Source organism: Saccoglossus kowalevskii, chromosome 3 (genome assembly GCF_978046115.1).
Source record: "Saccoglossus kowalevskii chromosome 3, keSacKowa6.1, whole genome shotgun sequence".
Classification (NCBI taxonomy): Eukaryota; Metazoa; Hemichordata; class Enteropneusta; family Harrimaniidae; genus Saccoglossus; species Saccoglossus kowalevskii.
In genome coordinates, this window is record NC_140643.1 from 7,613,092 (window position 1) to 7,640,546 (window position 27,455).

Below are 27,455 nucleotides of genomic sequence, written 5' to 3' on the forward strand. Positions count from 1 at the left end.
TATTAACACTGCATGAAGTCTTTATGACATGTAGACTTAGCAACCACTTTCTAAAAATATAAATATAACTCATTGAAAAAATATCCATCCATGTCAACTTTAACATTTGGCTGGTCCCCGCTTCTGCACACAAGCTCAAAGATCACGCCCAGCCGGGTCACGTGATCTGACGCGCAGTTCAGCGAACTTTAACATTCGCTGATATGGCGAATCCGCCCTCTGGTGTCAACCGGAAGTACAATTTGGAAGCTGGTTTATGACTGATGTTTTTTGCTGGAGAAATAAAAAAATGTCTGGAGTTCGTTTTTCTAGTTTGTTGCCAAGATTGATTAGCCGTGGGACTAAATGGAATAGTCAGCACCCCATGTGGGTTACACAAAGACTATTTGCATCAGAGGTAAGTCGTTTCGTTCACGTTTAAATAAGTTGTCTAAACCTCCCATCGTCAGGTCGAGGCCCGGATATGAAGCGAGTGAATATGCTGTCTGCTGCGGTTTTACTCACAGACTACCTGTAGCCCAGACCATCACCAACTATTTACGTAGCATTTAAACAAATGCATGTTATTCCCACCATCGTATCTGCGAGCAAGTAGTCCGGCACCAGTTGGTTAACACATGTTAACGTCAGCCCAGTGATATATTTTTTGAAGTAGATGTGATTCGTATCTCTCTCTGTACTAGGTTCGTGCTTTGTTTTGATGATACGCCCTGTTACCACCATATAGTGATCGCTACATTAGTAGCATCTGTGACCCATTTATTAAATATCAATGTCACTATCTTGTATAAGCGTCTCCCGCATTTGAATACTGGGATAGGATATGCTTGATGGGGGTGGGATGGGGTGGAGTGTTCATGCTTGAGGATGGGTCCACAGAATTGCCAGTGGTATAAAAGTAAAATTTCCATGACAAATTATATAAAAGAATTTGGGAAAATATGAATACAAAAATTAGTGTCAGGCATATAGTAAATATAAATAAAAGAAAATTTGTCATTTATAAAAACAAAAGCAACGAGTCAGTTCCAGGTGGATTACCTATATTTTTCAAAATATAAGATTAAAATGTAATGGAACAATAGCAGATAGAATCAATCAATTATGTATGTTTCATTGATTTATTTGCTTTTTGAGTTACAGAGATTTTTGCAGAGTTTGTACTTAACACTAAAATTTGAAATTCAAAAAATATTTATAATTTTGTTATGTCTTTTGCGATCAGTGACATTTGTGAAAATATTTGTTTACAATTGTCTAGACATTTTATAACTGGCTTTGCAGTTCCCCACCACCAATTAGATATACTTTTGTTGATGTTACAGCATTTCAAAATTCAGGCTTATTTTTACCAAATCTCATATTACAGGGGATAATTAGTCCCCATTTGGACACAGTCCAAAATGGGGGAATTTTGGACTGACCTCTGTTTGTCCGTGAATGCATGATCCAGATCTATATCTTAAATATTCATGGACCAATTACATTTAAACTTCACGCATGCATCATACATAATATTATACATATGCACATCAATTTGTTTCACTTTCTGATTCAAAATGGCCAAATGGTGTCCAGTTTGTGCTAACAAATCATCAAATACCAAGCATTCATGCCATTTCTGAGGGGATTTTGTTCAGACTTGGTACATATATTAGATATTATGGGTTTCTGATGCACATCATTTTATTTTTCAGATTGGATTTGAAATGGCCGACTGGTAGCCATTTTATTTTAATGAATGCAGTTCTAGTGCCACATCTCTGCCATGCTTTGACTGATTATGTTAAAATTTTATATATTCATTATACGTCATGATATAGATATACAGGTACATGTATATTGGTTTGACTATCTGATTCAAAATGGCCAAATGGCGGCCATTTTTGTGCTAAAAAATCATCAAAAATTAAGGATTTGTGGCATTTATTGATTAATATTGTTCAAACTTGTACATACATTAGACATTATATGGGTTCCTGCTGCATGTCATTTTATTTTACAAAATGGCTGACTGGCGGCCATTTTGTTTTAATGCATGCGCTTCTAGAGCCATATCTCTGACATGCTTTGACTGATTGTTCAAATTTTATATATTTATTATACATTATGTTACACATATATAAATGTTTTAATTAATGCTGTTTCAGAGCAATATCTCTCAATGTGGACAAGTACTCGTTTGATGATCACATACAAGATGTCAATCAATTAATGTTAAAAAAATCATAATCATATTACTATAAACAAAACTATATATCTTAAATTTGATAACTAACGGGGACTGTACCATGCATGGCTTGTATGTATGCATTCAGAGTTTTGATAATTTTAATGGGTATATTATAATTTTAGTTCTTACATTAAATATTATTAATATACATCTGTCACCGTAATGCCATAAGTTACAGCGTGTCGTAATTTTGCGATATTTTAGTGGGTATTTTCTTGTGTTTATGAGAGAAAAAATGTTGAGACTAAAAATGAGAAATCTCTGTCTAAACTTCAATGAAATTTTGATATGAGCATGAATTCTGTCCAGTGGCTAGAAAGAATATTCATTAGAGAGGTTTGAGAAATGGAATTTTTTTCCATGATGAGAAATCAGTGGTAATACTATAGCCAAGGGTATTGAGGAAAGGTAATGAGGAACTACATTGGAAAAACATATTTAATATAATGGGGTATATAAACATTCATATTTTTATGAAATTTACTGTAACACTAAAATATTTACTGGTCTCACAGTATTGTGATCATTTTTAGACTCGTTCGAACACCCTTGAGGGTCCGTGCGTGTGTGCGTGCGTCCGGACCTGTATCTTAGACATGCCCGGACCAATCACAATCAAACTTAACACATACATCATATATAATATTATACATATGCACATCAATTTGTTTCACGATCTGATTCAAGATGGCTGAATGGTGGCCATTTTTGTACTAAAAAATCATCAAAATCAAGCATTTATGGATGGATTTTGTTCAAACTTGGTACATACGTTGGACCTTGATGCACGTCATATTATTTTTCAGATTCGACTGGCGACCATTTTGTTTTAATGGTTGCAGTTCTAGTGTCATATTTAGTGTCAATGCTTTGACTGATTGTCAAATTTTATATATTCATTATACATCATGACATAGATATATTGGTTTGACTATCTGATTCAAAATGGCCAAATGGCAGCCATTTTTGTGCTAAAAAATCAAGCACTTCTAGCATTCCAGAACTGGATCTTCGCATTTATAGATGGATTTTTTTTTCAAACTTGGTACATACATTGGATATTATGGGACCTACTAGTAGATAATCATGGATTGTTTAATCCAAAATGGCCCCCAGCATAGGGGTTTTTTTTGCCAAAGGGAAATCACAAAATCATTCTTCTCCTTAGCAAAGTATCAGTAATCTGTTTTTTCAACTATCCACATGTTTTATAGTTTTCTGTGTCTTTCCTTAATTCCTCCATAGGCAGATGTAGACTTAACAAAAACCTGTCTTTATGACTTTCATCTTGAACATGGTGGTAAAATGGTGCCATTTGCTGGTTTTAGTATGCCAGTACAATACAAAGAGGGACTCTTAGCAGAACATCTACATACTAGGAACACCGTATCATTATTTGATGTCTCACATATGCAGCAAAGTAAGGTTTATGGTAAAGACAGAATCCAATTCATAGAAAGTCTGATTGTGGGTGAGTGTAGAAATAACATTTAATATAAATGAATTACTGTGAATGTATTAATTATTTACTAGTATTTATTTGGCTCATTTTGTAACAACAAAAATACTCTGTACTAAATCCAAATAAGACAAGAAAACTGGTGATGGTTGTAGAACCATAACTGCCTCAGCTCAAAGATTTTATGTAATACAGGGGAATGTGAAGGGAAATGTATTGTAATGTTACCTCTGTGTAATTTACAATATATCTGCATTAACCTTTACTGTGAAGGACAATATGGGAATTGACTTAAATGACTGGTAAAAGCAATGCTGGTCAAATTCTGCAAAATAGTAGTTAGAATTTCCAGATACGCAATCAACACATTGTGAGATATCAAAATATGGATGATAAACAGCAAGTGATATTTCCAGAGATGTAGTTGGAATTGAAGCAAAGGAGTGACCTATTAATCCATGAAACATACTCACACATATCCGTACATATCATCCTGTCTTATTGTGTGTGGACAAAGCTGTCATGCACACAATCGAAAAAATATGTTATTACTAGAAAATAATTATGAACAATAAAAACTGAGAATAAAAACTATGAACAATTAATAAGGAAAATATGTGATTTGCTATGCAGTTTCCAGAAAATTATTACAAGTCCCAGAAGTGCATATGAGTCGTCAAAACGTACAGTTTGGTGACAGTTGGGAATGATACCAAGATTTAACAATTCCATGAGAACATCGCAATGTTCTGTTAACACATAAAACAGATGTGCATTGGTTAAATTTTGTATAGTTTCAATAGGCATACAAGCACCTGTATATATTTTGACAATAAACCCCTCATTCACATTGTGCAAATACAAACAAGACATTAAACCTTCTTGATAGTAATATGATAAGTGTTGAATAAACCCAAATGAGAAGTCTGGAGTCACGGCGAATACTTCTAGTGAGTCCACCCCTCTAAAAACGTCATTACTGTGCCAATGACATTGAACTTTGCTCTTCCATAAAGTAGCAGTTTCCATCTTCAAATAATCAAAATAAACTTGATACCCTGGCGAAGCACGTCTATTGTTTCACAACGACTGTCCCAAGGGATTTTCGTCTTCTAAATTTCCCAAGATAAACGTCCCAGGGTTGTTTTGTCTACTAGAAGGACATGTTTATTGGCAACATTTCTTGTATTAATTTCCATTGCACAAAAAAAGAAGCAAATATTGTTACTGAAGCACAGAATTTGCATAAATTTTTCTCCCCGGCCATTCACGCAAACTGCAAACGTAGTCTTTTACCTCATCCCTAGTGGTTGACACTTTGCAACCACCTTGATGGATGTATTGTGACGTATTTTGACCCCGGATTCTGACCTTGCGTTCTGGCTACATGTACTGCCCTTTCATACCAGTTCAATTTCCTTTCATTATTACATCCAAATGTCATGTATTTACACATCATGTTGAGTGGCGAGACTGAAGACGAAGGATTTAATTTGCATACTGATTTGTTGACCATCCAGCTTTATTATATCCTGTGTAATCTATAAATAGTGTTCGTTACGCGAACGCGATCGAAGCACAAACAAACATTACGCTATGGAATTTTAAGCATGTCTCTGTGTTTTAATAACATAATATAATCATGGGAAGGAGTTCTAAAAATGAAAAAACCTAGTCGCCAAAAACACTGACACTGTTAAAAGACATCTAATTGGCAGTGACCTGAGTGGTTTGAAGACAAGCCTATTAACAGTTACAACTAAAGTTTTGCGGCGCAAAAAAAATTGTCCTGAGTGATTATGAGGTGACACCGACAGTTCAGACAACGACGACGAGATGGAAATCTTGGATACAGACGCTGGTTCATAGTAGAATTACAGTCTGTAAATAAAATTGGCAGTGATATATTGATGTGTCGTTATTGTAAAAAGAAGAAAGTCATTTTGGCAGAAAACACAAACACCCGTCATGGCTGGGGAAGTCATCTGTACTATAAGTATACAAATTCAAAATGCAAGTCCGTGACTGACATTTTTCCCGATGTCGAAAAAAAGTGGACATGTGGACGATGTAAACCGTAAGTTGGTGATCGCAGCTTGTGGCATTGCAAAAGGTCATGGTCAACGCTACATTCCGTTTTTCATGGGGAGGAAAAAAACAGTGCTGACTTGGAGCTAATTGATTATAACAAAGGCAGAAAGAAATGCAAACATATCTGTACTTTAAGGCATGTATATCTCGTAAGTAAATATATGCTGTCATGAAGGCCCGCCCTATGTTTAGAGAACCGATTGTACTGTTGATGCTGTTCAACATAACAAAGGGACATGAATAAATTAATTGCACGGTATGTCATCTTGTTCAGCACCCACTTTGTCACTTTTTAAGAAACAAACAACCATTTGTTCACGATATACCGGTAACAGTCCACGCAGATTAGATACTTGTATATTTACAAAGTATGATCGAAATGGCAGACATTTGGTCATTAATTACCTGTTTATAAGTGGCCAAATTCGAAGAAACGTTTTATTGAGTTTTTTTTTGGTGTTTTTGAACACTGAGACACATCAAAACCAGCCTATACCAACTCATAAACATCTAGTTCCTTCCATGTAAGAATTAATATTGGGAATTATGTTCATCTTCTAGTTTGAATAGGGAAAAAACTTTGCGTACCAACATGCTGACATTGCTAAACAAATCTTGTCAAAATAGTGCTGTTCATGTTAACGTGGTCGAACGAAAAACCTGTGATATTTCTGATTCTTGGGGGTTCATAACAATTCAAGTCAAATATGTAACAACTAATGACTTTACTTAATGAAAAGTATAAAACAATGCTTCAATTTTTGTATATAAAGGATTGTTTTTTGCACTGAATAGCGTACATTGTCATGCATTTACGATCGAAAAAGCATCCATAAAAATCGTCCAATTTAACATTAATAAAATGCGGTGTGACAAATAACAAATCAGCCCACCAATTTTTAATGATATGTTTCGATCATAAAATGTCAAAATCGAAGACAAATATTTGTTTCAAGTTCATTTCAATCACCCCTAAATCAAACAAGAAACATTTCTGGGTAAAGGTATGAAAATTTGTTGCGAAAATGTGTCGCTGCTGGTAAAATAGATGAATTAAAGAACGACTTGCCGGCTAAAATATGACCTTATACAGATATCTTGATTAAAAAATTATGTGAAAAAGCACGAATTCTGGAATAAACAACTAAGTTGTAAAAAACACATAGCAATGACAATGTCAAAAATAGTGGCCGGCTGCGTACTGATCACGTGACAATGCTTTGCCCATACCCGCAACATGCCTTTGCCAGGGAAGGAGACAAATTCACACCTAATACAATGACCGTTTCCAGACTGGGGATAGAGGGATTGTGGTTGCAAGTACGACTTCCTGCTAACTCTGGAACATTAAATTTATCACTGTTTTCAATTTAGTCATTTATACTTACAGGTGATGTAGCAGGGCTACCTGATAACACTGGTACATTATCACTGTTTTCAATTTAGTCATTTATACTTACAGGTGATGTAGCAGGGCTACCTGATAACACTGGTACATTATCACTGTTTTCAATTGAGTCATTTATACTTACAGGTGATGTAGCAGGGCTCCCTGATAACACTGGTACATTATCACTGTTTTCAATTGAGTCATTTATACTTACAGGTGATGTAGCAGGGCTCCCTGATAACACTGGTACATTATCACTGTTTACAAATCACAAAGGTGGAATACAAGATGATTTAATAGTTAGTAAAACAACAGAAGATTATCTTTATATTGTATCTAATGCTGGCTGTATAGACAAAGACATTGCAAATATGAAGGTAATTAGGAATTGAATAATCCATTGTGATTCTGATTACACTGTCACTGTGGTTGCTTACAACGAGATTTTGTTTTTCTTTCATAATGAAATGTCAATGGTGAGGTAAAAGGGTTACCATATCTGTTGTTATCATCATCGTTGCATCGCTGGCATGGAAATATATGGTAATATCATCGGCCCCATGTATTTTTACCTTGCTCGTACCATCAAAGATGGAAGGGAAAGGTATATTAAGGGAAACATTTTGTCCGGCGTTAACGTTGTTGTTGTTGTCGTCGTCGTCGTCGTTAATAATTATTATTGTGTGCATAATAACTTTACTAATTCTATTCCAAACTTCATCAAACTTGGTCACCTTATTCATCAGTATAAAGTTATAATTATATTATATTATTAAAATAATGAACAATGGTGAGGTAAAAGGGTTACCATATCTGTTGTTATCATCATCGTTGCATTGCTGGCATGGAAATATATGGTAATATCATCAGCCCCATGTATTTTATTAAAATAATGAACAATGGTGAGGTAGAAGGGTTACCATATCTGTTGTTATCATCATCGTTGCATTGCTGGCATGGAAATATATGGTAATATCATCAACCCCATGTATTTTATTAAAATAATGAACAATGGTGAGGTAGAAGGGTTACCATATCTGTTGTTATCATCATTGTTGCATCGCTGGCATGGGAATATATGGTAATATCATCGGCCCCATGTATTTTATTAAAATAATGAACAATGGTGAGGTAAAAGAGTTACCATATCTGTTGTTATCATCATCGTTGCATTGCTGGCATGGAAATATATGGTAATATCATCGGCCCCATGTATTTTTACCTTGCCCGTACCATCAAAGATGGAAGGGAAAGGTATATTAAGGGAAAAATTTTGTCCGGCGTTAACGTTGTTGTCGTTGTTGTCGTCGTTAATAATTGTTATTGTGTGCATAATAACTTTACTAATTCTATTCCAAACTTCATCAAACTTGGTCACCTTATTCATCAGTATAAAGTTATAATTATATTATATTATATTATTAAAATAATGAACAATGGCGAGGTAAAAGGGTTACCATATCTGTTGTTATCATCATCGTTGCATTGCTGGCATGGAAATATATGGTAATATCATCAGCCCCATGTATTTTATTAAAATAATGAACAATGGTGAGGTAGAAGGGTTACCATATCTGTTGTTATCATCATCGTTGCATCGCTGGCATGGGAATATATGGTAATATCATCGGCCCCATGTATTTTATTAAAATAATGAACAATGGTGAGGTAGAAGGGTTACCATATCAGTTGTTATCATCATCTTCGTTGCATTGCTGGCATGGAAATATATGGTAATATCATCGGCCCCATGTATTTTATTAAAATAATGAACAATGGTGAGGTAGAAGGGTTACTATATCTGTTGTTATCATCATCGTTGCATTGCTGGCATGGGAATATATGGTAATATCATCGGCCCCATGTATTTTACTAAATAATGAACAATGCAATCAAAGTGTGCTGCACTGAGTAAAATTTTAAAACCATTATGCATATGGTATGTTATTGTCTGGTTTATATTACATATTCACTCTATTTCAAATGAAATAATTCACGTTGGGAACATCGATGAATCACAATTATTTAAAATATTTTCTTGACTTTCGGAGGCCCAACAGTGAGGTAGTCATCAAGGTAGTGCAGGATGTCTGTAGATCCAATGCAATGTGCAACAACCCAGTTAATGGCGTCTGCTAGTTGGTTGAATAGGTATGGTGCAGAGCGTAATCCAAATGGTAACACACGATCAAAGAAATAGTGACCTTCCCAGTAGTAGCCCAGAAGGTGCCAGTCTTGTTTCCTCACTGGACATAGACGAAAGGCATGTTGAGGCAACAAATGATTTGTTTGGATGACTATGTAAGACTTGTGCAAAAGCCTCAGGCTTGAGTGGTGTTTCTGGATGAATTGTTCAAAGTATGTCCATTTGCAGAATTCTGTCGACGAACGGGCTGGAATTGTGGTGGTTGTTGGTTAGACTGGGATTGGCCAAGAAAAAGCTGATTTCCTTCTTCTGGTGTGCGATGAAATGTTGCTGAATGGCTTGTAGAGTGGCAAATGTTACATATGTGAATGCGGTTGTGGCGACATGGAGTGTTGCAACGACCACGGTTGAAATCTCTGCAGACGTTGTTATTGTTGATTTGTTATATTGTTGTTGACCCAGCGGTAGGGGTCTTGCCATCGAGTACAGTCTTGGCGCATATGTCCCTTTTTGTGGCAGTTGGAACAAACTGGAATTAGTAAATGAAGATTCTGCTGGAAATGTGCATACCGGTAATCTAGCTGTGCATTTGGGATACTCCAGTTCCGCAAATCGGGATAGCGGCATGATCAAGGCGAAATTCTTTGCCATAAGCCAGCCATGCCTCTGGTTTGAAAGTCTTAGCTCTACTTGCTATGTGACGCTGGTAATTAAACAAATAGACTGCTTCTTCTGGATGGTAATAAGTCCTGTAGGCCGCAAATGTTGACCAACAGTCTAGCCAGTTATTTCGTTACGTTTCGCCTGAGTGGAGAATACTGCTACTGACGGATTGTCTGGGTCAAATGAAATGTGTGTATTAGACGTTCGCGTAACATTAGGCTTCAAAACATCTGGGTGTAGATCTGAAAAATCGGTGAACTTACCCCTGTTTGAGAGTGAGTTTAACAACTGTTGATCGACAAATGGCAGATGCAGGTTCGCTGGAGGAATTGTAGCAGGGATCGGCTTCGGAGTTACTGTAATGCTGGAGTTTTGCTGTTGTGTTGACGCCATGTTGGAAGTTGAACTGTTGTTTACTTGACCGTTGACCTCTGTTGCGCCCCCTATGGGCGGAAGATGTGGTGTATTCACCAAATGCAGGATCAGCTGGTTTTCTAGTTGACGTACTGGTCAGCCGGCATCATGGAATGTATGCATACATTTGCATAAAATGCGTTCATCCTGCAACCGGTGACCTTCGCCGCGGCCGTGGAACTTTCATAAAATTCATATCAAATTCAGTTAAGGATCATGCGATTAATAGTCTAAGAGTATTTTTAATATTAACTGAGAAATTAAATACATGTTATTTCATGAATAAGTATATACTGTTCATCATTTTGATGAAATCTGAAAATAGTGACTTGTAGAATCACCTCTCTGTATCTATGAGAAAATTGGTAGCTGTCAACATAAGAATACATAGTTTGGTCACAAATGCTAAATAAATGAGGACCTTATTTTTTGTGTATCTATACAAAGTGTGACTCAATAACTTCTACTTATGCCTGACTGACTGTATATAAAACCTGAACAAATGATTGCTTCTCCACTGTGAACAGGTCATAAACAAAATGTTGTGTACTGTGTTTGCATTGGTGTTTAAATTTCTTCAACCTAGACTTATTTCATTGTAAACCTGACATAACGTTTTTTACCACTTTGTTAGTCCCCGTTCGGACGTAGGCCGAAAACGGGGACTTATGTTTTGCCCTGTGTGCGTCTGCGTGCGTGCGTGCGTGCGTGCGTGCGTCCGTGATCATCTGTATCTCGAACATGCATGGACCGATTAAGTTCAATCTTCACTCATACATCACACATTATATGGGACATATGCACATGCATTTTTTTCATGATCCGATTAACGATAGCCGAATAGCGGCCATTTTAAGGCCGAAAATGCATCAAAATCGCACATTTTCACGATTCTGGACCCGGATCTCAGTTATGCATGGACGGATTTTGGTACATACATTAAACATAATAGGACCTTGATGCACGTCATTTTTTTTTTGGATCGGGTTTGAAATGGCCGACTGGCGGCCATTTTGTTTTAAAGAATTAAGTTCTGGATCCGTATCTGAGACATGCTTGGATTGATCGAGTTAAAACTTCACACCCACAAGGTACATCATGTCACAAATATGTATGTGCATTTGTTTCATGATCTCATTAACGATAGCCAAATGGGGGCCGCTTTAAGGCCGAAAATGCATTGAAATCGCACATTTTCACCATTCCGGACCCGGATCTCAGTTATGCATGGACGGATTTCGTTCAAATTTGGTACATAATAGGACCTTGATGCACGTCATTTTTTTTTTAGGATTAAATTCGAAATGGCCGACTGGCGGTCATTTTGTTAAAGAATTCAGTTCTGGATCCGTATCCAAGACATGTCAGGATTGATCAAGTTCAAACTTCACACACACATGGTACATCATGTCACAAATAGATATGTGCAATTGTTTCATGATCCACTTAACAATAGCTGAATGATGGCCATTTTGAGGCCGAAAATGCATCAAAATCACGCATTTTCACAATTCCGGAACCGGATCTCAGTCATGCATGGATCGATTTTGTTCAGATTTAGTACAATGTGTTGTACATATGCAGGTGCATTTCGGTCATGATCTGCTTTGAATGTATATGTCACTCAAATATGAACGGAACGGGGACGTGTCATTGACAATGACTTGTTTGAAATAATTTTCTTGTTATTTAAAAATATTGTCATGTGTTGTTTTAACCTGAGATGTAATGTTAAAATAGTGTCATTTTAGTTTATATGATTTTAAATTCATATAACAGAAAATAGTTTATTTAGAACATCTCCAGTCTTTCAGTGTTTTGATTATAATCAATGAAATTCACAAATAATAAACTCATTTTGACAAAATGAAAATACTATAGTTATATGAATGTTAATCCAAGAACCATAATGAACGATGTCTTGCATTGAACTGAAATCTTGTGTGAAGTAAGTGATTAGCTTTGTCATAATAATAATAAATAAGTTAATTTCACTTCAATTTCACACTATGCAAGAAATGTACCAGTGATCTCTATCTGTGTATTTGGGAATAGATTATGGGTTTTTTAATTATAAAACTTTTCAAAATATGGTCTAATTGATTTGTGATTGTGGTTCTAACATTCACTGGTCTCAGTAAAAAGTAATTATGTTTGTTAATTAATTTAGGGTATTACTTTTATCTAGGTAGTAAATTTTCAAGGGCACAGCATTTTGATTACTGAATGTTTTGAAAACAAATTATTCTGCATAATTTTTGTATAAAATTAATCTTTGTGAGGAGTTCTATAGTGTAGTGTAGTGTAGTGTAGTGTAGTGTAGTGTAGTGTAGTGTAGTGTAGTGTAGTGAAGTGAAGTGAAGTAAAGTGAAGTGAAGTGATTTTTGGATAAATAAAACGAAATTACATTAACGAATGTGACTGATAACTTTTACTATGAAAACCTTAGCACCCCGTAGGCAGGCCAGTCACACTGGTTCTCACTACAAGAGTTTACGATCCCCTCTGCCAAATGCTAAGGAAAAAACTGAAACATATATTTACATGAAATATTGTCCACCTATGTGGATCTGTAGGTGCTAGGTTTTCATGATCGTATGCCCTTACTGACGTCAACCAAACTTTTTATGTGGGAAGTTGGCACCCAAGGCTGACAGGTGCTACACCTTGCCCAAGGGTGACCTGGAGGTAGTTGTGGCAAAGGATAACCTCATTCTCCCAAGTCCATAGACTCCACAACCGGATGTAGTTTAAACTCTTGCCCAGGATAAATATATACATAATTAAATGACCATACACGTTGCCTTTATTAGGTAATACCTCAGACGTGAGGCTGAGTTGGTGCCAGGCTTTTACGACCGTATGCCCTTACTGACGTCAACCAAACTTATTATGTGGGAAGTTGGCACCCTAGGCTGACAGGTACTACACCTTGCCCAAGGGTGACCTGGAGGTAGTTGTGGCAAAGGGTAACTTCATTCTCCCAAGTACAAAAACTCCACAACCGGATGCAGTTTTAACGTCATGCCCAGGACTTTGACAAGTTGACTAACAGAACCATAACAGTTTTCACAATTGGATTTGTAATTTTTCATTTTCTAAGGAACAAAGAGCGTCATTTGTAGTCCAAATGTATTCGAACCTGTCCTCCTGTTTCACAAGTTTGAAGTACTGGTACTCAGATTTAATTCTGCTGGTGATGCGAGTTTTTAAAATTTCCAACGGATCCACAAAAGCACTTCCCTCCCGTTTATTCCGCGGGGAGATATGGATAGCTACTTTTGCAGTGATAAGGATGAAAAGAAAAATACTCTCACACTGACGAGAGAGAAAACAACGTGAGTGGTGAGGTGGTAAAATGACAAACCACCAAAGAGGAACCGTCAAACCAGGTTGTAAAAATCAGTAGAAATGTGCGAAATGAAGCGACAGAGGGCGCCAATCGCCGGACATTCAATGAAAATGTGAATGAGCGAATCCAGATCACCACAAAGTGGACAGTTTTCAGAATCGGCAAAATTTGCCCCAGCAAGAAAACCAGCAGTAGTATATGCACCATGCATTACACGCCATTGCAAATCTCCTTCACGTTTTGTGATGGGGGCAGTATAACACCCTTTAAAATTGGGTTTGATATCTGAAGGCAAGGCCAGAAGGTCACGCCATACAGTGTCAAGTTTGTCCGGGTGACGAATTTTGTTCATAACCGCTATGAGGTATTTGTATGTAACGCCTTTTTCAAGTTTGTATAGTGGAACATTCAGTTCGTCTGAGAAATGTAGCTGGAAACTGAGGTGGCTAGATACAGGTTGATCAAGTATTAAGTTGTCTTTCAATTTGTGTGTATATGGTTGCTTTCCATTTACCAGGAATAGCATCATGTACAACATTTAAACTTAGCTCAAGTATATGTCTGGAGTGTATATTGACTTTATTAACAAAAAAAGCGTTAGGAAGCCAGGTGTTATTTACAAAGCGGCAAAATGTTTTGAAAGAAACGGTTCATTCCGCAGTGGATGACAAATATGCTGGTTGTTAAACAATGGTTCAGCAAGAATGTCGGTAATGTTTGAATCATTAAAAATACGCTTCTTGTCAAGTGACTTCCAACAGCGCTGCGCAGCAAGTCAGAGTAAAATGCAGAAAGTTGATGGAATTCAGTATTGAGTGTAGTGCATAATAAATGTTTGCCATACGACAGATTACCGGCTTGATTGAAAAAATAATCAGTAAATCTAATACACGGATGATTATAATCGGAATATAAATACCGCTGCACGTATTCAAGGCGCATACTGTCAATGCGAGATGGCAAGTGTGTGAGATTTTGCCCACCGTTTTCTGTAGGCAAATACACAGTTTCCGCCTGCACCCAATGGCGGCCTTGCCATAAAAAGTTTACAAACGATCTTTGGAGTGATGAGATAATGTCATGGGGAGGGGACAAACTATACAAGCGATAGAATAATTGTGACGAAAGCAAATTGTTGATAACAAGTGCGCGCCCTCTGTACGACATAGCAGGAGCAAAATGCGCCCAAAACTCCATTTTGTTTTCAACTTTTTGCTTTATTTCAGTCCAGTTTTTGTCAATCAATGTCTTGGTGTTCCCTAAATATACACCCAACAGTTTTAAGCCCGTGCTAGTCCACTTAATACCCAAGGGCGAGCTGCTAGTATTTCGCCAACTGCCAACCCACAACCCCTCAGACTTTTGAAAGTTGATTTTGGAGTTGGATGCGCTCTCATATAGTATAGTATATTATAGTAGTTTTCAAATTTAAAGTATTACTATACATTGATATCAAAGTTCTTAATCTTTATTTTACACTTTGATAATGTACCAGGGTAAGCTTAAAGTCTACATTCCTATTATATAACCATATACATGTACCTATGATATAACCCATCTACCTGAATTCCTATTTTATAACCATATACCTATGATATAACCCATCTATCTGAATTCCTATTATAGAACCATTTACCTATGATATAACCCATCTATCTGAATTCCTATTATATAACCATATACCTATGATATCACCCATCTATCTGAATTCCTATTACATAACCATATACCTATGATATCACCCATCTATCTGAATTCCTATTACATAACCATATACCTATGATATAACCCATCTATCTGAATTCCTATTACATAACCATATACCTATGATATAACCCATCTATCTGAATTCCTGTTATATAACCATATACCTATGATATAACCCATCTATCTGAATTCCTATTACATAACCATATACCTCAGATATAACCTATCTATCTGAATTCCTATTATATAACTATATACCTATGATATAACCCATCTATCTGAATTCCTATTATATAACTATATACCTATGATATAACCCATCTATCTGAATTCCTATTATATAACCATATACCTATGATATAACCCATCTATCTGAATTCCTATTATATAACCATATACCTATGATATAACCCATCTATCTGAATTCCTATTTTATAACCATATACCTATGATATAACCCATCTATCTGAATTCCTATTTTATAACCATATACCTATGATATAACCCATCTATCTGAATTCCTATTATATAACCATATACCTATGATATAACCCATCTATCTGAATTCCTATTATATAACCATATACCTATGATATAATCCATCTATCTGAATTCCTATTTTATAACCATATACCGGTACCTATGATATAACCCATCTATCTGAATTCCTATTACATAACCATATACCTATGATATAACCCATCTATCTGAATTCCTATTATATAAACATATACCTATGATATAACCCATCTATCTGAATTCCTATTATATAACCATATACCTATGATATAACCCATCTATCTGAATTCCTATTATATAACCATATACCTATGATATAACCCATCTATCTGAATTCCTATTACATAACCATATACCTATGATATAACCCATCTATCTGAATTCCTATTTTATAACCATATACTGTACCTATGATATAATCTATCTATCTGAATTCCTATTTTATAACCATATACCTATGATATAACCCATCTATCTGAATTCCTATTTTATAACCATATACCTAAGATATAACCCATCTATCTGAATTCCTATTATTAGAAATGAATAATCTGTCTCTTTAAAACCTTTTTGTGTGTGTGTTTGGGAAAGGATTTCATCCGAAGCGTTCTTCTAAATTACTATATTATTTACCATAAGTGGCTCATGAATTTATCAATGTTATGAAAATGTACATTTTATTCTATCAATAACATTGTTTCCGACCACCTAATTTTTAATTTGACTGTTCTGAAATTGTAATTATTAGAAAGTGGTTGAACTGCTAGAATAATTGCAGTAGTACATTAAGAAATTTATTAAAATGCTTCTGTATGTGACAGTTGATTGATTCACAATGAAAACGTGAAATTATAACTGACAGAAAAAGCTTCCTGTATCAAAAGAGATTTTATTTTATGACCTACCAATGACTGTATTCCTATTAGCCATCAATGTTCATTTTCTAACTCTATATTGTGTAACTATTCTATGTATATTCATTGGTCTAGTAAAGTATCCATATATTTAATTTATTTATTTAATAGATTTTAATTTATCTTTCACTGATAGTAACTACTGTGGAATAAAATACATGTGAGTAGGTAAAATAACAATATAACTTATTGTTTCACCCAGTAAATACGCTCAAAATATCAAAATAGTGAAATTAATATAATACCATAGCAGTAATGTATGTTTGTTTGTCTGGATGTGTGTGTACACTGTGTCTGTCAAATCCAGTAATAACCCTAGAACCCTTTGCTGGATTGGAATGCCATTTTTTACAGATATCTTATGAAATGCATCAATTCACTACTTTCAATTACCCACCATAGACTCAGGTCAGTCAAAATGACTATTTTAAACTGTAGGCATTAATCAGCGATTCTGCCAATGACGGAGAGATAGAATCCAGGTCAGGGGAAGCCCCATGACCCCAAGATTTTTTTCCCTTACGCCACGAACCATGTGACCGAGATAGTGTGGCGATGCCATCTTACCCTGATATTCACTCTTTTCTTTTCTTCCCCTTTGTGTGTATAATTTTTTACAACAAAGAAAATAAAACCCGGCGACACAATTTAACCATGTCGTTTGTTTCATTGTGTTACCCTTTCCAACTGTATTTTGCTTCTCTCATGCATGTCCTGTTCATTTTTATGTTTTACCAATGTATTTAGAAATGGATAGATGTAATGACAGCACCGGAGGCTCGCCACTGGTTTTATCTCCTCATTTTTCGTGGCGACTTTGCAGTGGTTATAACCAGAATTTACCAGCACCAAACCTGCATCCGAAATGCTATTTTTTGCTGTGACTACGTGTAGGGTTCGGGGTTTTTGCCTTGAGTTCTGAGGCCTGAGATGTTTTCCAGAGCCATGCAAAATCGCTGAGACTGATGATCGCGGCGCTTGTATTTCACAGCAAGGTTGTGCGTCCAGTAAAAATTGGTTATAGTGAGTTGCGTGTTGGCTTGAGTAGGAAGTCTTCACGCTCGGCTACCGGTACTTCGTGTATAATGACGTCAAGTAAGAGGCTCGACGGTGGAGGTACCGATATTTTTTGGTCACCCCCCCCCCCCATCATCCCCCCCCCCCCCACCAAGCTCAAATTTTTGGTAGCCAGCTAGAAAATTTAGTAGCCAAGTACAAAATTGTAGGTCGCCAGAATTTATTTTGTTTTACAAACTGCACAGAAACAACAATTATGTTTAAATTTAGGTATTTATTCAAGCATATAATACTAAATCATATAGTATTCTGGGTCTCGGACCTGTTGCCATCCATTTTCTGGCCACCTCTGCTGGGTCAAAATCCGCAATGAATGATATTCTAACTTGATGTTCCAGAAATTCTGCATTTCTACATTCTATTTTCCCCCTTGTAGTATTTTAACCACGAAAATGTCTTGGCCCAATGAACTTTGAATTTTCTATTATCGCTATCTTGATCTGGACGTCGCGACTCGGCAGCAGACGCACCGGCAGGCTGTATTATACCGTAAAAATTCTGAAATTCGACCCCTCTAAAAATCCGGCCACCTAATTATTTGCCGGGTTCCCGTATTTTATTGGCCTCCAAATTTCCTACTTCACTAAAAATTGCCGACTTATTCTTATTCGAAAATTGCCACCAGTTTTGGTCCCCCCTCAAAAAAATGATGTGAGCGTGGACTTTCCCCAAAGGCGTAAATGATCATGGTTCAAAATTTGGTCATGCTGCGTTTCACAATTGTTGATTATTACGTACAAAAAATAAATTCATTGAATTGTTATGAAATGTAAATAAAATTTAGCTTAGTTTCATCTAAGCGAACGATTCCGGTCACATATAAACGCTCGATGCTGTCGGGTATCCGCCATGTTCTTTCTCTTAGGTCAGACTTGCTGATGTTGTAGTCCGATCTTTTGGCTTGGATTTTGATGGGAAAATGGCATAATTTTTTTTTAAATCAAAAAATTAGTTGTTTTAAAAAAATAAACTGTGCATTTGAAAAATAATTTAACATTGATTACAGTGATAACTGCTCATTGTCGAAACTAAGCTTATCCATTCGCGCCGTTATTTACACTAGTCAAGCAGACACAATAAACATCATACTCTTGCATAGGCGTCAAAAACTATAGTAAAACTTACGACATTTTTGGCGTCAGGAATGATTGAAATGTTCAAAAAATGATGCCAAATACACCTTGAAAGTCCCATTTTATTTATTTTTTAAATTTCATTTTATTTTTTTAATCCAAACAAATTTACAGCAGAATCTGGTCCCTCAAATAAGGACACGTGAGCTTTGATTATAACCTGATATATATATACTGGTTCGGGAGATAAAAACTGTTCCAGTTGCTAAACTTCCAGGTATCTTTTGTACCTGTACTTCGAACATTCGCAAGTTTTCCTAGGTGGTGCGAGACAGCTTTGCTTTTAACCGGACAAACTCAGTTTAATTCAAAGTAGCAAACAACTGTCAATGCTAAAATTAATTAAAAACAAGCAAATAATTTCCATGAAAGATAAACCACAGAGAGAGGTACAATGTAACTTGATACATTACCAACTCTATTGACCTATTAGTTTTGTGCTGACCTTTTCTCCGCGTCTTGATGTTTTGTTTTCCTTGTCATAATACATACTGATTGATGAGTTTGTTTTGATTTTGAGTTGTTTAGCCGACAACTTGGCCATGACCTTTGCTATTACCGTGAAACATGGGGAAGTTTACGTCAATTTGACGAACATTACATTTTTTTCAAAAACTAACGAAGCACACTGTCTATCATCCCCATTTGCTGATTTCTATTCTGAAAAATTCAATCGTTCGAAAATGCACCTTAATTTTATAAGGTTTGCAACACAAATTATTTAAAACCGATCGAAATTTTAGGGTTTCTACGAACACTATCATCCGACACTGATTCACTATTTGGTACATAGCTCGGACTTGCAAAATATGCTGCGATCATACGTTGTTTCATGATTATCGACTAGTTTCGCTCATAACAAATATGGCGGATAACGTAATACGCATGTGCACATTGTTGAGTTGTGGGAAAAACTGCGCCACCAAGAGCTGACAAGCTGTCCAGTTAGTTTTATATTACGGAAAGTTTAGTCGCCAGACATATTATTCTTAGTTCGGCAATTGGCGACCTACATATTTTTTTGAATCGTCATTCATTTAATTTAACCGCTATGGTGACCAAAATGGTCGCAATCTGGAGGGCTGTGAGGGCTTTGGTCGAAGGACTGTCCCAGGTAGGCCGGGTAGATCAGATGCAGTCGGAGCCAGCTGTCCTCACTGCGGCCCCTCGGTCGGCAAGCAGGAAGAAACACAAAAACATGCATTCAAAACATGTCTTTTTCTGGGAATTCCCTGTTCCCAGCCCAGACTCTCCCGCTGATTTGGGTGAGGTTGAGGCTCAGGCTAGTTGCACCGGGTCTCCTCTGGGACCTCGGGCACTGAACGCTAACATGGATGCTGGCAGCCAAGCCTCCAACTTCGGGGTGGAGCTTTCGGGTCAGGGCACACGTTGCTCCTCCCCCTACTTTCAGCCAGCCAAGGTTCGTCGGGCGGTACCGGACTCAGGAATTTTCTCCTGAGTCCGAGCTCCACTGTGGGTTTTGACTCTCTTCTTGCCGACCCATGGGCGTCCCCAGAGGGAACCATCCCTGTCATGAGACGCACAGTCAAATACGCTCTTGCTCACATATTTAAGTTGAAAGGAGGCAGTTTGCCCGCGTCAGATACAGCTGGTACCTTGGGCGTCCCTCAGAGTCTTCCATCAGCAAAGACTCAGTCAGCCACACCGTTTGGGTGATGCAGAGTATCATTGATTCTAGTGACACGACAACCACTTACTGTTGTTTCAGCGCTTATGGGATCATAGGCGCCAGGATTCAAAGCAACCCCATCGGCACGTCTCCCTTGGCCTGACCGAGTGCTGAGTGGGGCACAGGATGCGCAGATGATGTTGATGGGTGGACGTTGGTCAGTCGTGGAGGAGATAACACCCAAGGCCCCGGGTGGGGTAAATCTTATGCAAACGCTTTCTGCTGGACCAAACACTACCCGGTTGGTGTGGTTTCAGGATCAGACCCCAAAGTGTGGGTTGAGACCAACCGGATCCCAAGGCTCTTTCCTCAGACCCCGGTACCACAAAGGGGGACTGCCACATTCCATGGGCGTTCTCGCCAGCTCAGTCTGAGACAATCCATCACGCCCTGAGGGGAGAGTTGCTGGAGCGCATTATTGTGCGTGCCCAGGACTCTGAGACCTCGGACCAGCCTCCTAGACCAGGCAACACATTTACTGGTGAGCCACCACACAGCTACGTGCGACATCCTCCAGTGTCACCTGGCTCTCTTGGCCAGGACTACTACTGTGCAACGAGACCCGGTCTTAGATGCGTGTATTTTCCCGGCGAACTGAGTCAGGGAGTACGTCGCTGCCTTAGTTACGCAGACTGGACATCTTTCACCCTCTTTGATGGGGAGATGGTGGGTGCAGTCTCAGAGCTTTGGAGTGCCACGAGCCAGATGGTTCAGGTCAAATCTGCTAGCCAGTTGGCCACTTCCAAGGGTAAACGGAGGGCACCCCGAGCACAGAAAACACAACACCCTAAGGCAACGTACGCTAGCCAGAGTCAGCCAGGAGGCAAACTTTCCGCGGGAGGGAAGAGTAGCGGCGTGCCCCCAGGGAAGAAGCGACCAGGTGGTGGCTCCTTATCCTTCTCGGGCGGTCGTCCACTCCGGCAGCTGGGGAAGCATGTTTGACGCTTACCTCTGCAACCGGGGGGATATGCATGTGTTCGGCGATTGGCCAGGTCACAACTTAATGACTACTTCAGGCCTTGGGAGAAGAGAGCACCCACACCTCGCAACTGTCGAACCCATGGCCAAATATCCCTGTCGCAAAGATAACACCGGACTTTCCAGGTGGTGACACACGGTTACAGGATACTGCTGAAATCTCTATCTCCCCCGTCAGTGTATCCCCCATTTTGGGCACTGCCAGGGGACTCCTGCAAGGCGGAAGCAATCAGACAGTTTGCTGACAGTTTGCTGCGCCATACACAAGGTAGATCAGCCTGCATTAAGTCCAGGTTTCTACTCAAATGTGTTCGTAGTACCAAATCTACAGGTGGCGGGTGTCCATTTCTGGACTGAATCAGGTTCCGCATGGAGACGCCATGCAGCGTTCTGCTCTCCATCCACCGTTTAGACTGGCTAGCTTCACTAGACTTAAGCGGGGCCTACCTGCACATACCAATGCACCTAGCGAGTTGCCATCTCATTCAAGTTGCCCAGCTGGGCCAAGTATTCAAATCTCGGGTGCCCCTTTTCGGGTTATGCACAGCCCCCTACGTTTCACCAGAATGGATGGAACAGGTGGTGCTGCTGCTTCACCAAACGTCAGTACACAGCAATCCTAACCATAACCCAAATAAAGGGTTATTAGCCGAGCAAGTAAGGCTTACACAGGACTTACTTCACCAGTTTGACACAGAGGTAGGCTTGGTATACATGTATCTATTTCAAGCTCGTTGCTTGGCGCTAAGCAGCCTAGCCGTTTCCTCAGTGTCCCTCCGAGAATTAATGCGGATCATCAGAATGATGACCTTGGTTCGAAGGGTAGTTTCCCAGGCTGCATTGCGCACATGCCTCCCTCCAAGGTTGGGGAGTGCATCTATTGGACGAACAACCCCAAGGTATATGCCCCTGCATTAGTTTTGGGACCGCCATATCAACCGGCTCGAACTGAAAGCAGTGCACTTAGCATTACCACACTTTCTACCCGTAGTTCGAGACCACAGAGTCCTGCTCTGCACAGACAACACAGCAGTGGTCTCCTTCAACAAGGAGAGGGGAACGTGTTCCCCATCGTTGTCAGTCCTAGCAGAGCAAATTCTTTTTTGGTGCCTGGAATACAATGTGGAGCTACATGTAACTGCTCACCACCTTCCAGAGGTGAGAATCAGTCTGGCAGACTTTCGAGGCGGCTCTGTCTCCAGAACACGGAGTGGCAGATACGGCACTGGGTAGCCTCCAGTCTTGTCTGAGCAGGCTGGCAACGTCCTGGCCATGGCAAACAGGGATTCCACCAACGCTGCCTACAATTCAATTTGGAGAGCATATACTGATTGGTGTAGCGGAAGGGAGATTGATCAATGCCATCCCTCTATTGGCCAGGTAGCAGACTCCTTCGTCCACCTGTTTGACGAAGTAGGTTTGTCTAACGCAGTGATCGTTGGCTACAGGTCGACCTTGTCCCCAACCATTGAGAGCGCTTTGGGAACAAGACTAGCCGATTGTCCTATTATTAGGAAACTATTTACTGCTTTCCATAATCAGAGGCATAGACCCCAAACAAGGGAACCGTCCAACTGGGATTTGTCGGTTGTGTTGTCCGCTCTAAGCAGACCGCCCTTTGAGCCTCTCCGATCAGCACCACTCAAATTTTTGACGTGCAAAACAGTCTTCCTACTGGCCCTCACCTCAGGTAGACGTCGGTCAGAACTGGGAGCATTGTCCTACTCTGAGGAGTGTGCCACCCTTATGGACAATAGTGACTTAAGACATTATAGTATAAAGTTATACCCCATAATAGGAGTTCCGCCACTTGTTTCATGGTGAGGCCGAGAACTTATTGATCACCCCTCGTATTTTAGTGCTTAAAATCATTTAAATATGTTATCAACCATTTCTCAGGCATGTCTGGGCCAATTTCATTCAAATTTTGGTTTTACATTACTCATGAATGAATGAATACTGATGTAATAATAATAATAATAGCCAACTCGTCAAACATCACATATACATGACACATCTTGGAAGACATGCATATCCATTTATCTAAACACCACCCCCAAATTTTCAAGGCCGGGTCAGGGTCATCTCAAGGCTCCAGGGCAGGCTCATATCACCCCTTGCTCAAGATCTTTCAAGGAAAGGTCAAGGTAACACAACTACCACAGCCTATCTGCACTCATGACCACAATGTCTCCAAGGGAATATTCTACATGGATGATCACCACCTAATAACTACCACTGTCCTTTGCACCAACCACAAGCTTAGGTCGCTTGTTGTAAATTGCAAATGCATGTATGTGACTAGTAAATATATAGTGCATTTTTGTCACAGAAATTGTATTTCATGTTTGGGAATATGTGACGGTCTTTCTACCATAATACCATTATTTTCCCAGTGTCAACCAAGTCTGATTTAACATAATTACCTGTGTAGTTTAACAAAGGTTTCCCTGTTTCTGAATCTTTGCCATTAGCATTAACTTTCTATTGTATCTGTAGCACACTTACCTAGGGTATGAGATTTTTCTGGTGATTGGGTGTGTCTGAAATCTTGACTTGATATTTGCAGTGATACATATATTGTAGGTGACTATAAAATGATGTTTAGGTGATGAGTCTTCTTTTCCCCCTGATGTCTTTTTACTTAAACAGTCTCCAGGAGGGTTTATTTTTACAAGAGCACTCAGGTTTAATTTTTGTTGTTATCTTATAGGCTCAGGAAGTTGCAATGAAATCACAGGGCTTTGATGTGACCTTTGAACCAATCACAGATAGGGCTCTATTAGCTCTTCAAGGTAAGTGTTCACTGCCCTACCCCCACCCCCACCCTGGTTTAAAAACTTTGAACTAAACTGGTCATTATGTAAGTTCTATTATGAAATTTTAGGCCTTCATATATTTTTTTTGTTTAGCCCCTGACAGTTTCAGGTAAATGGGCAGCAGAAATATTTGTACTGTGATTCATACTGATCTGAAACCATGTCTGTGTATGGATGGATGTATGTATGTGCCAGCCTCAATTTTAGGACATATGCTTTGATTGATATTATTCAAAATAGGTAACCAATAATCAATATTTAGATTAACTAGTCTTGGTTTGGACAAAGTTTTTTTTTTATTTTGTGACTGATGTTTCAGTGCATAGTTTTGTATATTAGTATACCTGGTACATGGATTCCAACCTCACACTAATAAGGTCTGTGCATTTTTACCATGCACACAATTTTGGTGAAATGCTATGATTGATTCATGAAAAACTAATTATTATGCTAATTAGATAATAAATATGTAAAAACAAATATAATATTTTAGCGAGTCATCAACCGTTTCTCAGTTGTATTTAAACTTGGGATATATTTATTTTGTTTCATGATTTGATTCAAAATAAAACAACATAAATGGCCATCATCAATTTCTTTTTTGACTGATATGCATATCCACCTGATTTTGTTCTCAATGAAATTAGACCGACTAGTGGCAACTTTGAAAAACATGAATTTCTTTAACACTCTTTGACTGACTTTGAGAATAATATGTCAATTCGATTTTGTTAAAATTTACTAAATATCTTCAGGGCCATTAATGACAAAGGTGCTGCAAAATGGAATTAGAAGTGACCTCAAAGACTTTACCTTTATGAAAACAGCTGAGATGTCAGTTTACGGTGTACCTAACTGTAGAGTTACTAGATGTGGTTACACTGGAGAAGATGGAGTTGAGGTGAGGAGTACACTCATTGAATACTTCTCAATGCATTTATTTGTTTCTTCGAAAAATATTTTCCCATTGCAACAAGAGTTAATTGTAATGTAGCAGTGTTTTTGAGACGTTTTCTTTCTAAAATGATTGATTGGCACAAGTCAGTCCTAATCTTAATTTCTGAAACCAAAATTAGGAACATGTATTATTAATGTTATGTTTACTGTAAACTGTTTAATGTTCACTGCTAGAATTTTGTCAAGAATTGCTGGATTGAATTTTGTGAAATTCAATCACACTCTGTGTCTTAAGACCCCAGAAATATTTTCACTGCTATGAAATAAAATTTTAGGATTTTCACTGACTTGCGAAATTAAAATGTTTTACAATCATTGCTATATGTCAATTCAGGTGATTGTCAGGATTCAATGTCTCTTGATATTATTGCAGTATTTTCTTTGCATACATTTTTAAGAAGGTATACCAGTAGATATTTCTGATGGCAATTTATATGCATTTGCTTCAGATTTCTATACCAATTAAGCATGTGTTAGAAGTGGTTGATTCTCTAATGAGTTGTCAGTTAGCTGAAGTGAAGTTAGCTGGTCTTGGTGCCAGGGATAGTCTACGATTGGAAGCTGGTCTTTGTCTCTATGGTAATGATATTGATGAAGATACAACACCTATAGAGGCTACATTAGCATGGACAATTGGTAAATACAGTGTATATGTATGTTGTTTGCAGCAAACATTTGCCTGTGTGCATGGGAACAGTTTGGAACATTTATATTTCTACATACTTTTGGATCTTGAAAAACTTTTTGGTGGCCGAAATTGTTTTTTCACATTTTCAGTATCAGATTGCATGAACTGATAATAATGAAAATATGATGAACATGACATACAATTTTCAATTTGGTTATATAAAACTTCCTCAAACAGAGTTTCCTGCAGGAAACCTTTCATCATGTCATAAGATGCAGGAAAAGCTAAACAAATTTGCAAATAGGAAAGAATTAGCCGCAGTAATCATTTTAACATAAGTTCAGTTTTCAGTATTCTAAAGTTATAACTACTCATCTGTTTCTTTGCAGCAAAAAGAAGACGCCAGGAATCTAACTTTCCAGGTGCTGAAATTATTCTCAAACAGTTAAAAGAAAAACCTAAGAGAAAGAGAGTTGGTATTGTGTCAAGTGGTCCTCCTGCTAGAGGTAGGGGAGGTGTAATGAGAGCACTATACAATGGCATCATTGTCAAACATTGATATGCAATACATACATACATACAATACATGGATTGCTTTATCATGACACTCTGCCCACCAAACAGTATACATATAGTATGTGTAATGTGAATAAAATGTCATTTGTTTGCAGTGTGTGAAGATGTTCTCAGTCTTGTTTGAAAATGTTGTCTCATCTTTCTTATCAGTAGTGTTATTGTTTTTCACAGCTGGTACTCAAATACTCGATGAATCAGGCGAACCTATTGGTCATTTAACAAGTGGATGCCCATCCCCCACACTGAAAAAGAATGTTGCTATGGGATATGTCACTACAAAGCATGCCAAGAATGGAACAAAGCTCAAACTACAAGTTCGCAAGAAGCAAATTGATGCTCAAGTCTGTAAAATGCCATTTGTACCAACTAAGTACTACACAGGAAAATAAACTTTCTTTTTTGGGACAATCAGAGCTACTTTTATGTTTTCAAAGTACAATTGTAATTCATTTTGGACTGTTTTGTAACAGTTTTTACTGTCTCATTGGTGGGTTATTCCAATAACATTGATTTCCGAAATTCTGAAAAATTGTTTGTTTTAATTCTTTGAAGGACAGGATTTCTAGGAATTTACAGAGTTGTGGTGATTTAGACATAAAATGTGATGGAATACAACATTAATATTAACTGCATGACTAAATGATTCTAAGCATTTAAAAAAAAATGAGTCATCCAACTAAACAATTGTGAATATATACCAACATTTATT

At 37.9% G+C, this 27,455-nt stretch overlaps 1 protein-coding gene across 1 annotated transcript; it reads left to right on the forward strand.

Annotated features, from left to right (window-relative positions):
* Positions 1 to 244: 244 nt before the first annotated feature.
* LOC100379028 (aminomethyltransferase, mitochondrial-like) lies at positions 245 to 27,378 on the forward strand. The gene is made up of 8 exons (XM_002738599.3): positions 245 to 397; positions 3,479 to 3,704; positions 7,390 to 7,550; positions 24,480 to 24,561; positions 25,341 to 25,486; positions 25,992 to 26,178; positions 26,560 to 26,676; positions 26,918 to 27,378. Exons 1-8 carry the CDS (start codon positions 257 to 259, stop codon positions 27,133 to 27,135), a joined length of 1,278 nt encoding a protein of 425 aa, XP_002738645.2. The 5' UTR covers positions 245 to 256; the 3' UTR covers positions 27,136 to 27,378.
* Positions 27,379 to 27,455: the final 77 nt, after the last annotated feature.

What these genes read in the sequence shown, in the direction of transcription:
- LOC100379028 (XM_002738599.3), top strand. Translation starts at nt 257, where the DNA reads ATGACTGATGTTTTTTGCTGGAGAAATAAAAAAATGTCTGGAGTTCGT. An exon ending in GGCTCTATTAGCTCTTCAAG is followed by an intron (nt 24,562 to 25,340) that starts GTAAGTGTTCAC and finishes AAATATCTTCAG; the next exon opens with GGCCATTAATGACAAAGGTG. An exon ending in TACATTAGCATGGACAATTG is followed by an intron (nt 26,179 to 26,559) that starts GTAAATACAGTG and finishes GTTTCTTTGCAG; the next exon opens with CAAAAAGAAGACGCCAGGAA.